Source organism: Phallusia mammillata, chromosome 7 (genome assembly GCF_965637545.1).
Source record: "Phallusia mammillata chromosome 7, kaPhaMamm4.hap1.1, whole genome shotgun sequence".
NCBI classification, from domain to species: domain Eukaryota; kingdom Metazoa; phylum Chordata; class Ascidiacea; order Phlebobranchia; family Ascidiidae; genus Phallusia; species Phallusia mammillata.
In genome coordinates, this window is record NC_137258.1 from 8,179,584 (window position 1) to 8,197,213 (window position 17,630).

The 17,630-nt window shown below is 38.1% G+C and overlaps 2 protein-coding genes across 2 annotated transcripts; both read right to left on the reverse strand.

The window, feature by feature from the left end:
* Window positions 1-997: 997 nt before the first annotated feature.
* Window positions 998-8,614, reverse strand: LOC145237832 (adhesion G-protein coupled receptor G7-like). The gene is made up of 16 exons (XM_080100823.1): window positions 8,458-8,614; window positions 7,087-7,443; window positions 6,895-7,011; window positions 6,703-6,834; window positions 6,550-6,638; window positions 6,325-6,489; window positions 5,132-5,214; window positions 4,549-4,661; window positions 4,339-4,494; window positions 3,725-4,098; window positions 3,557-3,663; window positions 3,195-3,417; window positions 2,792-2,925; window positions 2,458-2,587; window positions 2,121-2,289; window positions 998-1,852 (listed from the first exon to the last, which is right to left on the reverse strand). Exons 1-16 carry the CDS (start codon window positions 8,612-8,614, stop codon window positions 1,644-1,646), a joined length of 2,715 nt encoding a protein of 904 aa, XP_079956949.1. The 3' UTR covers window positions 998-1,643.
* A 699-nt stretch (window positions 8,615-9,313) lies between these two features.
* Window positions 9,314-15,123, reverse strand: LOC145237833 (adhesion G-protein coupled receptor G7-like). The gene is made up of 16 exons (XM_080100824.1): window positions 14,669-15,123; window positions 14,403-14,577; window positions 13,942-14,067; window positions 13,730-13,818; window positions 13,234-13,440; window positions 12,946-13,028; window positions 12,513-12,622; window positions 12,292-12,447; window positions 11,979-12,160; window positions 11,739-11,891; window positions 11,561-11,667; window positions 11,273-11,495; window positions 10,224-10,357; window positions 9,970-10,090; window positions 9,570-9,910; window positions 9,314-9,495 (listed from the first exon to the last, which is right to left on the reverse strand). The coding sequence occupies exons 1-16, from the start codon at window positions 14,948-14,950 to the stop codon at window positions 9,378-9,380; spliced, it is 2,607 nt and encodes an 868-aa protein (XP_079956950.1). The 5' UTR covers window positions 14,951-15,123; the 3' UTR covers window positions 9,314-9,377.
* Between the last annotated feature and the right edge of the window lie 2,507 nt (window positions 15,124-17,630).

Below are 17,630 nucleotides of genomic sequence, written 5' to 3' on the forward strand. Positions count from 1 at the left end.
TTTAGTTGTTTTAACTCCACATTCACTGTCGCACTAGCGCAGTTCCGTTATATGCCTATTTAAGATTAGAAATGCCTCTACATTTTCACGACGAAACACACAAACATAGTTAAACTAACCATAAAACGATGATATTTCGTTTCTTATGCAAAATATTAATAATATCTATACGCGATTACTCTAAAATGTTTTTGAGCAAAAAATACATTTTTTGTAAGTTGTCAAGTTCGTGTTTTGCGTTTAGGTTGTAGCAAAATTAGCATATTTGCGTTTACGTTTACGTTTGCACCAACTTTCCCTCCCCAGCCAGTCGTGTTTATCAACATTGCTCCAACCTCACTTTCTTGTGAGCCCCAGTCACGTAACGCTTTATGATAGGGTGTAGCTGCAGCGAGTTTTGGTGTCATCAACCCATTGTGCAATTTACTATTTTGCGCTTTGGTGATCGTTTTTAGTGCCATTGTGTCGCTACTCGTTCTTTCACCAAACGAAATAAACTCAACTCAACTACTAAGTGTGAGCATTTAAACACACCATTAACGACACTAGATTTGTAAGTCCGGGAAGGATCGGGCTTAGGTTTGAAGAAACGGGCTTGATCTTATTCCAAGCTCACAAAAACTGAACGGCACAGTTCTTTTGAAATGTTGTGCAATATCAAGCATACACTCCCTGTAGCACTGATAAAACTAGCAATCGCATGCGGCAATTAACTTTACATGCTGCAGAATGGGAAAATTTACAAAAGCTAAAATCAGGTTTGTCGGAATGTTTATTATCGGAAAGTGACATTAGCGAAGTTTAATAAGTAACACATAAATAAAAAGCTACTAAGCAGTAAAAGAATTGCTGTTTAGGCATTTACAATGGACTTAAGTACCCCTGTCATAAATTCCCTAGGGATCGAGGTGCAGTTCTCATGCGACCTGCAGTGCGCAAATGTTTACCAAACAGCACATGCCACAAAAGTACATAATGCTACGAGCAACATCACGTTCGATAGAATTTTTATTATTGGCGCATGACGCACCGCGAGTTGAATATTAACACAATGTGAACAGAAAAACATCCTAATAGCACAGGAGTTGCAGCTCCAACATTTACATGTAGGCTTTGAAAACCCCGTTGTAAATTATGTTTATTTGTCTTGTGGTCTGGCGCACGTTTGGAAAAATGTCACAACCATTCCATGATCAATTTTAACGATGGGGCTCGGTTAAACACAATGACGAGACATAAACAGGACATTGATAAGTGCTTAGCATGCTGATACTTCATGTAAAGCGGTTTCAAAGAACAAATACTTCCATAACTAAAACTAAATTACCATCGAGTTCGCTAAAAATTGTATTCTTTTTTATTATTCAGACGTTTCGACAAAATTCTTGCCTTAATCAGCGAAATAAGTGTCGTGCAGAAACACAGTGCGTTTAAATTTTCTTGTTGAAACTTTCAAAAAATAAAAAGAATATGTTTTATGCAATTCAATGTCAAGTTAAGCTACTTCACTGTGTCACGTACCTAAATACGTCCATCATAACATAAAACGCTAATCAAATTTTAAGTAATACTGGTTCTAATACTTTTTTTACCTTACATTGCAAACTACAGAAGGAACGAAAACTTGACAACGCTTTTGTCATTTATCGATTAGCTGCACGATCTCTATCTTTCAAAGATGGTCGAGGAATCTGGACAGCAAGAGACATCCAGTCCGACACTTCAGTAGAAGGAATGGTGTAATTGGCACCTGACCTCGTGGCACCCATGTCACTCCTTGTTGACTGCTGTGGCTGCTTTTTGTTTGGGCCAACTTTGTGTCGCACGACAAACAGCAGGAACAGGAATAAACCTGAGGCACAAACGGGAAAGAGGCCATTAGGAAATATCACAATGCGTTTTGTTGGATGAGATAGAACTGACTGTTCACATACAACACCATCCCGAACTCTAAGGATGACAATGCAATTGTTAACATACTATTCTTTTAAATATTAACCAGTAACAACACACTAAATTATTTCTTCAAAGTACAGATTGGTTGTGCCAAGTGTTGGTAATAACGCGATATTTTCCAAGTTTGTTGTCTATAGTGAACAACTTAGTATTTAAGGGTTTACCTTGAAGGGAATTTAGTATTGCAAAAATGTATGCAAACACAGTGGCTAAGGTGTCCGATGTTCCAGAAAGCAAAACGATGGCAAAGATCCAGGTTCCACCCATGGCCACAAACAAAGCAAGTGACAACAATAAGTCAGCCAGTCCGCGGTCCTGCCCTCTCGCAGCAGCCTGCAATGGCATTGTTCGGGTTGGACATGTGTTAAACCAAAGCACGGATTATTTAGACACATGCCATAAACACGGAGTTTGTTTAATTAAGTCTGTTTTATAAGCCAGTATGTCATTGTTACATGTGAAAGTGTTTACGGTTCAGGCAAAATGTTGTTCATAACCTACCGGTCTGTGTCTCCTGCGCTGACGAAAGTAGAGGAACATGACGGCAATGTAAAGTGCCAGATTTAGACCAATAATGATAGAGAATGGAATCACGACAAAGTAGATGATTCCACTTTCGGTAATCCAGCAACTAAATACATAAAATTCAAAACAACCGTTCATAATTTGTCTGTTTCATTTCATAAGTTTTCTATAATATACTAATCCAAAAAGTAAACATTTTTTCAACCAATTTTCAGAACGTAACAAGGGGGTATGAATTTGAATACAGCAAAACCAACCTCTGATATAAATGAAGTGATGCGTTAATTTACAAATATTTTATAAGACTTACATATCTCCATTGCGATAGGTTTCAGCATCAACGCCAACCACTACAGAAACAAAAATCGCCGGCAGCAACCAAGCGCAGACAGTTGAGATTGCAAACAGATTTCTGTTCTTCATGCCACGGTTCATGTAAAAAGGCTAAAAACAAATGTTGTCAAAACTGTGTGGAACTTGGAAAAAACATTGCAACACAGCACCAAGCTAAGTTTATTTTCTTTTGTTATGGAGGCCAATTTAAAAGTGCAAACACAATTTCTAAATAATAATAGCATTAAAGTACATGGTTAACCATTAATAATGTTTGTAGAGGTAAGAGGTAGGTGGTTTCGCAGCACAGCGTCAGGGTGTTTAGCATTCGGTAAAAAAACAGTAAACATGCTCTTAGCACGAGCCTAAATATCACTTACGAAAGCGATTGTAATGAAAAACATCACTCCTTCTACCAGCATCCAGGCCAGTGAGCTGAACATGAAGAAATGGATAAAAACTGCGATTGAAAGGCATGCGTCAGGGGACAAGTACACAAAATCCATCTCACTGAGCAGCATTGAAACGTTCAAAAGAAGAAGGGAGACGGCTAGATTTACCATTAGAAACGAGGTCCGACCTTTTCCTTGGGTGCGAGTTTTTCTGTGAAATTCAATTTGAATGTATCTCAATTTTGTTCTGAACCAATACTCTTACACTTTGTTAATTTTAAAACGCCTCATAGACTGGATAATTCTCTACATAACAAGCAAGTTTAGTCAGTTAAAACGGAAGCACTTACTTGTCAAATGTGAACCAAAGTATAGTTGCGAGCAAAGCAAAAAGCGAGATCGAACAACCGATAATCGTTATTAGATCCAATGCTCTTGAGTCATTGAAATTGGGATTCTGAAAGTGGTAACCAAGTTATAAAAATACATCAAACTATGATTGTTTGTGAGACACTTACAAATAATGCTGCAAAGTTTGTCAAATGGGAAAATTCGCAAGTTATTGTGTTGTTCATCACTTCAGTCACACTGGCACCTTCTGTTGACCAATCGAGACCGTCCCAGAAGCCACAGCTGGTATTCAATTCACTGTAGGTTTGAGTCCCCTGTGATTTGATAAACGTTATGTGCCCGATACAGAATAATATACTTTGTGTTACCTGTGCTTGGAGAGCAAATTTCATTTCAACAGGTGGATTTAGGTCCTTGGTTGAGGTTGCGTTCGGCAACGAAGCCGAAAGAACTACTGACGAATTGTAAGTCCAGCCATTGCTTCCAGCACTTGGAAACAAGGCGTCATCAATAAGAGCGTAAAAACTGACGCGCTGGTTGTCTGTTTGTAACGTACAATATGTCAAATGTTTGTGCATAAATTTAAAACTATCTTTGATTATTAAATTGGCGGTTATCCTACAATTGTGTGACGTCTAAACTCAAAATGTTTTGTTCACTTTTCAAATGGATGACAACATATATTACTTTTATACTTATCCCTAAATCGTTACTAATATAAATGGGATTTTTAGCCTGATTTAACACACAAGTAAAATCATGTGTTTTGTTGTTTGCAAACCTCCACTTAACAAAGCTTGGGGTATGTTGATGTATGCAGAAAAATTTTCTGTAGATCCGTCATCAAATGTCGTTAGCTGATCGGAACGAAACCCCAATTCTTGTAGGGTGCTTAAATCCAAAACACCGTAACCGACACCGACTGAACTCCGTAAACCTAAAAAACGCACGTTCAATTGAAAAAATACAAGTTTATTTTTAGTAGTCTTGCCTGCTGTGGTAGGTTCGACAACTGCCATGGCAAGGGTGCTCGTCACTTCTTGATACTGTCCAGTTTCGTCGAGTTCAACCTTTTCTCCAACCGTATCCAATGTGGTTAGAAGTCTGGTAAAGCATAAACAAATATAAAGCAGGGTTTTGTAAACAATTAAGCTTGTGCATATTGCATGGGTATCATTGTTTATTGTTGAGTTGAGTTGCGTTTATTTAGCTTGGTTAATTAAAACATAGTTACACAACTGCACTCAAACAATCACCAAGCTGGCAATGCCAACGTCGAAACGTAATGGAGCGCAAAAACAGTGAAGGGCCAAATTGGTGGATCATAACTATAACCGCCATGCAGCTACACCATAATTTAAAGCGTTATGTGATGGGGGCTCACAAGAAAGTGAGTTTGACACACTGTGATTAAATCACGAAAACATTTACTTCAAATACACTTGTTAACAATCACTCATCAACCACAACTATTTATGACAGGAAATTTAGAAAACCCCACTAACTTTTATTAAACACTATGAATATTCACCTTAAAAAGGCTAACAATCGCATTTTAGATATCCATTACTTACTGTTCAGTTTGGTCGGAATCTTGTAATGATTCAGTTGGGGCAGAGAGTAAATTTCCCACCGTGTTAATGACAGACGACGATGTCTGCGAATATTTGTCTTTTAAATGCAAACAAATTACGTACATGACACTATTTGAAAATGCTCGTTAACTGCGTTGCAGCTAAAGTGAGGAAAATACACACTAATCCCGAGCGCTTGTTTGTACAGAAATTAACTTTCTATGTAAGAAAATATAACATAAGCTAATCAATACATAAGCTATTGCTGCCAGGCATAATATCAAGTTTATAGAGCTCTTCTGGCAAATGTTATTTAATTTACATAAGTTACATTTGCCAGAAGAGCTCTATAAACTTGATAAGCTAATCAAAACTGGCAGTGTTTCTCGCCCGAGTAAAGCTATTAATTGAGTTCTTTTTTGGTGACAATCGTGTCCCCAGTATTGGTTACGCCTACAAATTCCCCATGTCATCCAAATAGCAATGATTAAATTGTTCCAACAAAATTGGTGAGAAATTGCTGTTTGTATGGATACAAGGTGAAATCACTTATCCAGAAAGCTACCCGTGAACAAATACAAACACGACTGAGTAATCTAACTTATGTTAAAATATATGTATTTGGGTCTAGACATTGGAAGCTTTAAATAGATTTTGTAGGACTAAAAAGAGTGTCACCGGCCTAGTAGCCATATGCATGCGACTTTTTGTAAGCCTATTGTGTGCAAAAATGCTAAAAAAAACACCATACGCGTCATAATATAGATCAGGGGTTCTTAACCAGGGGTGCACGCACCCCCAAGGGGTACGAGAACTGTTCCTTGGGGGGTGCGGGGAGACTAAATCATTAAGGTTGGTTAGGTCTGTTATATATAAATACAAATACCCAGCGGGGTGCGAAAACTGGTTGGTAATTGTAAAGGGGTGCGAAAATTGGTTGGTGATTGGAAAGGGGTGCAGCAAGGAAAAAGGTTAAGAAGCACTGATATAGATGGTGACTTCATAAATCATAAAGACTGATCGCTAGACTGCTTAACTCAATCTGTGCATCAATTAGAAATTAACCTGGGCTTTAGGTGCCATAAATAGTACATATTTTAGATAAACCTATTTTTACAATCCATAGTGTGTTGACAATGTTTTGGAAGATAAAATAAAATATGTTAATGCTTGGGTTTTATGGTTTTACATACGTTTGCTGGAAGTGGATCAGGTGTATTTACAACGTTATCCAGCGCATTGACAATGTCGGTGACGTTTTCAGGTTGCAGATTTTCTGGTTCAGAAGACACAACCTCCAAATCATTTGCAATTTCTAACCGTTGACCCTCATCTTTGATCTCTACTGTGGTAAGATCCTGTTAAAAAGGTGGGTGCTAAAACCGTATTTAACTTTCAATTAAACACAACAAACTTACGTTTAGGTTCACGTCGCACGTTGAGAGCCAAGTAGGTTCTCCCCATGTGGCGTCTAATTGACACATTCTTGTTCCATATGGAAGCCCAGCTGCGGGTTGACCAATGTTATAGTATGAAATACCTATGTGTGTATTTAATGTAATACTTTGTACCATTTGAGGTTCCAGGGGGGCACGTTGAATCAGAAGAGGTCGAATATCCAGCGGCAGTCCTGGGAAATTTCACTTCGGTTGTCTTGTTAGTTGTGCCATCAGTGTAGTTCAGAGTTTCCATTTCGCAGTATACTAAACGAAATCATCATTTTTTATCAGCTGTAGCAACTAAAAAGTGAATTCTTGACTCACTTAATTCGCATCCATCGATAACTGGTTCAAAACCTCCGATGCAAGGGCAAACGCAGTCAGTTCCACTATGTTCGCAAGGACCAGAGCATCCTTCGCAACTGACTGGACAAGTTGGTACTGTAAACATACAAACTTGCTGCATAATGCGTTTACACTAAGGGGGTAAAATGTTTCGATACAAACTTGTTGTACTTGTTGCAGCAGTGGTGGTTGTAGGCTCCGCGGTTGTGTCTGTAGAAGTGGTAGACTCGGGGACTGTAGTTGTATCTAATGTAGTTTCACTTGTTGTCGACTCGGGAGCTGTAGTTGTAACTAATGTAGTTTCATTTGTTGTAGACTCGGGGACTGTAGTTGTAACTAATGTAGTTTCATTTGTTGTAGACTCGGGGACTGTAGTTGTAACTAATGTAGTTTCATTTGTTGTAGACTCGGGGACTGTAGTTGTATACACTGTAGTTTCACTTGTTGTAGGATCTTGTGTACTAGGTTCGACAGTAGAAGGAGGCTCAGTACCGGATCCGCTGCTGTCCTCATACAAATCAACAGATTCTACAAAATGTCACAAGTTAAGTTTACTACTGGGTTTGTGGCATATTTTAGCAATATCGGCAATGGTTGGTATGATTGTACAACATACGTCCGTTACAAGGTTATATGATAAATATTGTTTAACGGTTAAACTTTAACCTAAAGCAATGGAAATCACACCGATTTTAGCCGTTACCTAAACGTGAGCTACTGCATGAAACTGTTACGCAACAAAAGTTTGCAACTTAAAGCGTTGTCGTTTGTTTGTAATTAGATAATTAATTGTTTTGACGAGCTGGGAACCATTAGTTTATTCTATTTAGAGTGTGGATTAGACACTTGCACATAGGGCCAACGACCTTTAACCTTTCGAATAACCTAAATGTATTGGTAATAACTAGTGATGCACCGAAGTCTCGGTTGGACGAAACAGTTTGGCCGAATACGCTGTTTTCCGATAGTTCGGTTTAGGCCCGAAATTTTAAGACTCGGCCGAAACCGAACTTTTTGATTGCATGGAATTAATACCTAAACTTTCATTTTCGCCAACCAAACATCATAAATTAACTGTTTGTTGTATCTATAAAAATACGAACCACGTTGTCTGCAAATATTACTCGGTAAAGCGTTTAGTAAAGCTTCCGCATTGCAAAAGTGATTTTGGTTTGTGAAAAAAGTGAATTGAATTCATTTGCATCTACAACACAAGGTTTAGTTGAAAACAACCATAGGAACAGGATTTTAGGTTCGGCCTGATTCGACCAAAACTTTGGATTCGGTTTCGGCCCGAACCGTTTTAGGCGGGTTCGGTGCATCACTAGTAATAACGACCTGTAAACGAGTTAAAATCTACATATATTTACAAATCTTTGAAGTACACTATTTTTAATTTTAGTTCATAACTGATATTACTATTACAAACATAAACTAGACTTACGACTAAAACATAAAACTGTCCGAAAATTAAAGGATGTAGCACCCAAAGATCTGGGCACCAATCGTTACAAGAAACAAAAAGAACTGAACATAACCAACCTCGATAAACTTTATCCAATTCAGCGTCACTTAAGTAACTCCAGTTTCTTTGTACTAACTCAACTTGAAAGGAGTACTGACTTTCACAACTTCCATACAAGTACACTAAAATAACGAATATCAAAATCCAGCGATACCCAATCCTTTGGTCGCACATAGCTTTCCAAATCTATGTGAAAACCTAAACGTGCATGCTGGTGAATCGGCTGGAACACTAGTTTGCTTACCTTATTACCAAACCAGCAAGCGTACGTGATGGTTAATTATTGAAACCGTATCCCACAAAAAGCAAAGAGTTTGGATCTAGCGCCTCCCACTAAACCTCCCTCCAGCACACAAGAGTTGCGGGCTTTTATCAGCAAAAGCTCTATTTAACTTAGCCTGGGATAACAAACGAAATTGCTGCCCCGTTATATCACACAAACTGTTTCAAGCTTATCCATTAATCGCAACACCACACAGTTCGCAAGCATAGAACTCTGTCGTTGACGAAGTTTAAACAACGAAGTGTGCTCTTATCGGTATGAGTACACAAACGTTGCACTAACTTCTGTACGGGTGTGGCCAAAATGTATGTTTGTTTCTTTAGTGTTTTTTTTCTTTTGCGGAATGTTTGCCACGCACATTTCTAATCAGAAAGCCCCGTTTGTTTCACTCGGTTTTAAAATATCTGGTTAATGAATGACAAAGGATGATTTTCAGAGTTCAATCATTTTGCCTGTGTCTGCCCAAAATATACAAAAAATTACGATTGGATTTGCCAATTCGTGCATTGACTTTCGGCCCATGCGAAAAAAACATTTTTTCAAACAGTTTAAATAAGTTTTTATTGTCAATGAAATACAAGTAACATAACACATAGAAAAGAGCAGATGAGCAAAACTTCATGTATTCGGTCTAAACATTGGTCTAAACCTTTATCAGATAAGTTTCTCTTTGTATCTGACTTGAGTGTCAAAATTCGCAGATTGGAATGTGCTGGTTTTTGGAATCTCGCTTAATTCGGTTTCTTCCATCGCATAATTACCATATCTCCACCTAAATAGAAAATGTATTTTAGTTTTATCACTCCGTGGGAGGCATATGGTGATTTATCATTTGGCGCCAATTACCCGCTAGAGAAAGAGATAGCAAATTTCATTGCCTCATGTGCGCTATTCAGTTTCCTTCTTGACATATCCCTCACATGCTTTTGACGCACCACACATAGAAGAAATATTAAAACTCCTGCAAATAATGTAATCGTTTTGTGAAGTCGGAGCCAGTATACAAACTGACCACTACCTTGCAAAGAGTTTAGCACGGTGAATATGTAAGCGAAGACGTTTAGCACCGCTAGATCCTCGTTCGATGCAATGAGCGCGATTGCAAACAGCCAAGTTCCACCCAGCGTTACAAATAGCGAAATAGACATCATTATGTTTTGTGTGGCTACATTATGCTCATTAGCAGTCTATAACAAAACAGTGTTAAGTGGTACGACATGAGAAAGGAACAGACATTTTTTTAAACCTTTGCTCGATGGCACACCGCATGATAGATTATCATAATATAGAGTACAAAGTTTATTCCAATAAAGATGCATAGCGGGATGGCGATAAGGTAAAGCAAGTAATCGTCGTCGATCCAGCACCTGATAGCAAACAAAAATGTATTGCGTTTACATATTCTTCAAAAACCAATATTAGTGGAGCAATAGCTGAAATACGCAGGCATAGAACAAACAATAAAATGAAAGTGGCTTTACCCATATTATGCTGACTTACGTGTAATCAATGCGGGTATATAAAGATTTATCGGCTGCCAAAACACAAGACACGAAAACCGCGGGCAGTAACCATCCAAAGATGCCTGCCGGTATTAGGATTTTAAGATTGTTTGCACTCCTGGTCCAAAAAGGCTGAAACAAAACAAATATTATGTAAATTACCTCGTTAAGTATTGGGCATAAAAACGTAATATGTAAATTATATGCCGGTTAAATGTAGTATAGCTGAGGTGAACATACACAGCTCTAAAGCGTTCATGCAGACCAGCGATCAAGGCATACCCATTTAGAAATCATATTACGCTGAGTCCATTGAAGGCGTTATAACAAATCAAGCCGGTCCTCCAGGCATTCCCATAAGGCAGTGGTTCTTAACCTGGGGTTCGTGGACCCCCAAGGGGTCCATGAGATGGTTTCAGGGGGTCCACGGAGGGAAATATTATAAGTATCATTAACCAACAGAAGAATATTTTTAAGTATCTCAACCGTTTTTACAATCCTGCATATGAGTGCACGCTGTTAATTACACCTTAATTATGCCAAGAACAATTACTTTTTGTGATTGTCTTCCCTATTGTGACATCATAACACAAATGGACAATAGACTTTATAGGACGTGATTTGTGAAATTATATACACCATAAATATTATCAATTAGATGCGTTGGCCACTACAATACAGAAACGTCATTGATTTTAAGGACTGTGAAGGCGGATTTAAATGCTTCAAAAGCAAGACAGGGTATAATGCAAGAAGCGTGAAACATAAAAAGACTTATCGTAAATTGCGTTGGGGGTCCGCAGACTTACAAAATTCAGAAAAGGGGTCCGTGACTACAAAAAGGTTAAGAACCACTGCCATAAGGCAATGGGCCTGGCGTACTATGATAAATATAGTATATCTTTCCTTATTAATGAAGCCTCATACATGAGCAAAACAAAAAACTGCGACGATTCAGGATCATTCATTCATGACTGCAGGAAATTTCATGGTGAAAAACACTAAATCAGTAGCTACGTATATTAACAAAGTTTCAAATATATTTACAAAAGCCACCGCCGCAAAGAGTGTGGCTCCTTCTGCCAGCATCCAACCCATTGATGAAAGGATAAAAAAGTGCATAAGGACTGCAATTGATAAACAACCGTCGGGCGACCTTTGCACAAATTCCTGCCCACTCAGAATAAGGCAAATGTTTAACAGCAGAAGTGATAAGGAAAGATTGGTTAAGAGAAACGACCCGCGAAATTTCTTTCCCTCGCGGATGGGCCTGCAGAAAACAAAACAACTGGGTTTGGAAAAAAATCCTAAAGTTTGTGACCAGCAATCACCTACTTGCAAACAACAAATACTATAATAGTTAGAAGAAGACAAACACAGGAAATACTGCATCCGATCAACGTAATGAGGTCAATTTGTGTCGAGTCGATATAGTTGCTGTTCTGAAAACATGTTACATTGCTTTGTAGACAATTCTTCCCTGTTAGGCGATATAGGAAAATACTCGACATACAAACAAGGCGGCAAAGTTGGTAAGATGATCGAATTGGCAAGTGATGGTTTCGTTTTTGACGCTGATAATTCTCGAGCCCTCGGTAGACCATTCATTTGAATCCCAAAATCCACAGTACGTGTTTTTATCTACATATGGCTGAGCATAGTTGGCCTGAAAAGTGTTTTGTTGATAACTGATAAACTAATACAGGTATTGCTTGCATCATACAAAATCTTACCGCCCATCACACTATATTACCTCCAGGGAAAATTGTATTTCAACAGGCTGTTGTAGATGTGCAATTTTACCGCTGCTTCCAACAATAGTTGCAGATAACACGACATGCGAGGTGTATTGCAAATTTGCACCTCGACGTTGATTGGTTTCAGCAGTGGAAAAAAGTTTGTCGTTGGACATCGCGTAGAAGCTGTTTCGGTTTGCTTTTTGAAAAATACAAAGATATTGTTTGTGTATTTGAATACATATTCATTGAAAAGATAGGTGATACTTGTGTCGCTTCAGTACCTCGAGGCCTGGCACCTAACCACTACAAATCACGTAAAATTATCACCTGATCCTTGCGCGTTTGCTTGGAAGGGTATTTTAATGTACGAGGCGACCGTGCCGTTTGGTTGGTTGTAGAACGTTGTTAACTGATCGGACCTGAAACCAAGATCTTGTTCTTCAGTCCAAGATAATACCGCGTAACCGACTCCATTTTGAGCCTCTACAACAACAGCCATAAAGGATGTCAGTAAATGTTAAAAAATTGACTTTTGGATGAGACTTTACCCTCTTGAGGTGGCTCAACAACTGCCAGCGCAACAGAACTTGTCACTTGTTCAAACAATCCATTCACCAGTTCTACTTTCGCACCAACGGCGTCTAAAGTTTGTAGCAACCTGCGGTTACGTACAATTTGAGTATGTTTCTACTCTTGCATTACTTTTATACAGTTGCATCCTGTTTAGGTTTTGTACCCAGCCATGGACGGTCAAAATAGTAAAAGATTTGTTTATATGATTCAAGGTAAATGTTTTACATTGATCCACAACATTTAAATAAACTCCTTTTGTAAATAATACGGCAAAAAATCATGTGTTCTTATAGTTGTTACCAATAAATTGGTTTCTTTGTTTGGTGTCACAGTTGGTTTGACCGTTTGATACTACTGTATAATCTTTTATTAGTTGTATTTAAAGATGCGAATGTTTCGATGGCATACTTTTCTGACTGGTTGCTTGCTTTTATTTCCTCCTCTGGTGCCTCCATAATGTTCCCAATGGTCGCGACAACAGAATTTGAGGTCTGTAAAAGGTAATAACGTGTCAAGGCTTGCCTAAACCAACACCACTAAAGGGGTTTACGTAATACAAGACCGTGACAAGAATTATATGCAAATATTTCCTTGCTCTCTACGCCCTTAAACGTGTAATCTTTTTTTTCTCTTTAAACTGTTTTACAAAATGCGTTTTATAATTTACAACGCCCCCCTTGAGCAATTAAATAATACCACCACCTGGAATAACATTTCAACGCCATTTACGGAAAGTATAACCTGTTGAGTTAAATTTGGAGCGTTAACTACTTCTTCGAGGACTTCCACAGCAGCCGTAAGATTATCCGCTTCTAACTGATCAGGTTGTGATGTGATGACTTCTAAATCATTCGCCACCTCCTGTCTTTGTTCTTCCGTTGTAATGGTCAGGTTTTCATAAGTCTAAAGCAGTGGTTCTCAAACTTTTTTATTGTCAAGGCCAAATGGTATTTTTAAAGTTTGTAGGGAGCCGCAAAAAAAAACGAAACCTTGAGAAAATCACTAAAGAAGATGACTTTGAAAGCTAAAATAGCAATGGTTGGTGGTTTTTTGAGGTCTGGTGCGAGCCGCAAAATAAGTAGTTGGGAGCCGCATGGGGCCCCGAAACCGAGTTTGAGAACCACTGGTCTAAAGTATTGTTGTGGCGGAAAACAATTTACCATGGAGCAAAGCACTAATAAAGATGAGTCACCTCTAACTGTACATTACACGATGACAACCAAATTGGGGTTTCCCAAACTGAATCAATATTGCAGGCTCGTGTTCCGTACGGTTTTCCACCTAACAAAGTTTAAAACAGAATATTTTGAGTTTTCACAACAGACTGACTTTGTCAAAAATTAAGTGTCCTTTGGATTCCTAGAATTTGGGCAAATTACAGAGTTGAAAGTATGTGGTACTTACTGCTGGATGTTCCAATGGGACAAACTGTTATAGATGAATTTGAGTAACCAGCGGCAGTAAGCGGAAAATACACAGTTACGTTCCCAGCTGTGTTTGGATACAGGACATCATCGTATTCACAGGGAGCTTAAAAAGCAAAAATAGTTATGAATTCAAAAGTCCATTAATGTGAATTTGTGCCGTTAGAAACATAAGTGGAACTAAACAAATTTGACCATTACCAATAGGAGAAAATTCAGATCAAATTTTGTAATATTTTTTTATTGCCAAAACACAATAAAAAAAACAAATATTGGCAAAAAAGCATACCCTGCCTATACATGCCTATACACCTATTTATTTTTGATGTGTGTAGGTACATTTCTTTTTAATGTGTAAACGTGAATATGCCACACTCGTTGGTAAATCAAAATTTACGTTTTGTTTACATAATGCCAACAGTACTGAAAAAGGTGAAGTACCTAAGTAGTTGCCTGCCGTTGTCCAGCTCTGTGTACTGGCTGTGGTCGATGCGTTAGTCGAGTTCATTGAATCGCCAGAGGATGTCCATTGGTCCAACCTTGCTGCATTGAATTTGCCAATTTTCGTGATATAAGTCAGTTTCGTGGTAACATGGGAATCCACATGGGTGTCGTACTAAGTTTACATAGAAAAAGTAGCAACATCGATAATTACAGCGACGGGTTTTAACCCTAATAAAGTTTACAAACCATTAGTGTGCCATTACCTTTTCTATACTCGGGTTTGCATTTTCCTTCACATAAAGTTGTTTTTCATCAACAACAATTTCGTTGATTACAATGTCAGGAATACGAGACTCTTTTACATTTCTTGTTTTTCCATGGTGAGTAGGTTCACCACCCACTGCGTCTTTTGCTTTCCTTCCAAGATTGTGCTTGAAGCGGATTTCATCACGTTTTTCTTTGAGTTTATCGAACCCGACAGAAGAGTGCATTTTCATAGTCAACAAGAGCAGTAAATGCACTAACACCACACGAATTGCTACCATTACATACAACCAGCAGTTTCAAAAAATAACCTCAACTTATTAACTATACTGCTGATATCAAGCATATATAGCATCAAACATGCACTTTAGCAGTGATCGTGGTGCAATTACCAATATTCGGGTGCCTGCACATGAACAACTAGTTAATGATTGTTTTCGTTATGGCATCATGGTCGCCGGCACGTAGGGGCAAAAGGAGGCACTCGGTTATATTGTAAAGTGTTCCAGGTATTGGATTCTATTGTATATAACTTATGCTTATGTGAACATAATTACTTAGTATCGTATTCCATCCACGTAAGTAAATATGAGTAAAAATTTGCCCCTCCCCCTTGCAAAATTTTAGGCTTGTTTAAACAAGAAGAAAGGTCAACGATGTCTTTGCAATCGAAATTCTGTCAATTGAGAGTTAAAGATGGCGCTTAATAATACCAGTCCGAATCGCCAGAGCAGAGCCCTGGAGAGTAAACATGTGCTGGTGTGGAAAATTTATGAGGTCCCTCAATAGAAGCATTAACTTGGTACCTTGTCCCGGCAGCACCTCGTCCCTCACAATAGGCGAACAAACAGTCTGACGCTAATGGCTTTTTATCGACCGCTCATTTAGCAAGCCGGATCCAATAGAACAAAAAACTCATGCAGATTGGGCAAATATTCTAAAAACGTGAAAATGTAGAGAGATGTTGATTAGTACAAATCACCTTAATAAGGATCAATGACTAAGGAATATAGACACAACAAATTTATTAATACATTGTAATATATGTCCTGGAGTGCTCCAAAATCATTTGGCGACAACTTCCACAACCCTGTTACGTCATACACGCGGATTTATTTGCGATCAGCTTGCCTAGTGGTCAACGCTATGTAATGTTATAATTTGTGGTTGAATGTGCAGTCAAGCCTGCCACTCTAGATATTTTATAGCTAGATCTATATAGTTTTGGTTAAGCCTAGATTTAAGATTTGGGATCTCGGCAATGGCTATTAAATCTAAATAGTTTCTTCAACGTTTGTAAAGGCTGTAGGAACGGTACAAGCCTACAAAAGTTCCACCAAGAAAACCACAAAAGCCTCAACATCAACTGTAACATAAAAAGTAAAGTGATGATGAGGAAGAAGTAAGCTTGTTCAACATTTAATAATACTGTGTTAAATTGAATTACTTTATGTTTACATATACATTTTGGTGTTTTATTTTTCAATCTACTCTAAACGATTCTAGATATTTTTTGAGGTCAATCTAGATCAGCGGTTCTCAACCAGTGGGCCATGGCCCACTGGTGGGCCATGGAAGCATTTTGACTGGGCCACAGACCAATCAAATAGAAAGCTTTTTTTTAAGAATTTTCATTTGTGTCACTACACTCAATTTTACAAGAATAATGGCTTGGGGAGGAATTGAGAAGGAATGTGAATTAATTTAAATTATTCTATTTACGGTATAAATTTACTTTGACTTTCTGCAACGGCGTATGTTTATGATGTAATAAACTACTTTGTGATTACAATAAAGCCAGATAATAGCAGCATATCAATTGTCCAATTATTCGGTCATAACTGAAAATGCTTGAAGAAGGGAAGTGCTGTTTTATGATTTTTTGCATGAACTTATTTTGAACTATATTATCTGTTTGAAATACGGCCTGCAGTTTTTTTTGTTCTGAATCTACTTTATAGTTGTTTCTTTCTTTCATAAACATTTACTGGGCCACAGAATTTTTGTGCAATGAAAATGGGCCACGAAAGAAAAAAGGTTGAGAACCACTGATCTAGATTATTTCATTCAAACAAAGGGGGCAGCCCTGTGTGCATGTGTTTTAAGTAGCCAACCATACGCAGTTGTTATAAACTACCACATTTCTGCATTCTGGTTTGAAAACACTGCAAATCATTCGTCCCTTAAGTTTTGTCCAAGTTAGGCGAATAAACCGAGGTTTACTATTCTTTACTATATCTAAGTGGCTAAAATTCCTGACAAACCTTAACTTTCCTTAACACTTGTTTTGCCATACATATGCTTTGCCTCAAAAACCGCACTGACAACAGTAAACACGTTAAACGCTGTAATGATTAGGAAATTTTTATCGGGATCGAAAAAGAAACCAGGGTTTGTTTACAACCAGATAAGATAACCCATCTTGTTTGTTTGTTTACATTTTTAATCTTAATGAGCGTTCAACGCCTGAATACGTTATGCTTTTTTGTTTTTTTCTCCCCAGTAGGGCAAGGGTCGGCAACCTTTTACATGTATAGCTGGCAGAACTAATTTTTCACTTTTATGTTCGCTTTATTTGCCCTTTTCCATGTTTGTTGAATCAAATGCAGTCAATTTACCGAAAACCTGACGTACTTGGACTGAAAACTACCGTACTTCGTGAAACCTACAACACTAGAATAATAGTTAGGACAGCTATGTTATTGTATTGAAGTTATTTATGATAAAAAAACATTTATCCACTAAGGCGCACGCGTACAGATAAAGTGCATTAAATGAAAGATACGTTCCAGCTATAAAGTGATTTGTTACATGAGCAGACTCTTTCAAAAGAGGGCCGCGGGGGATATTTAAGATTGGTGAACCACAGGTTGCCCACCCCTACCTCCTACAATAAGGACTACAGTAGTCATAAAGTTGTTTCCGGGTCCAAATTTCGCACATGCCAAAGAAAAATCGGAG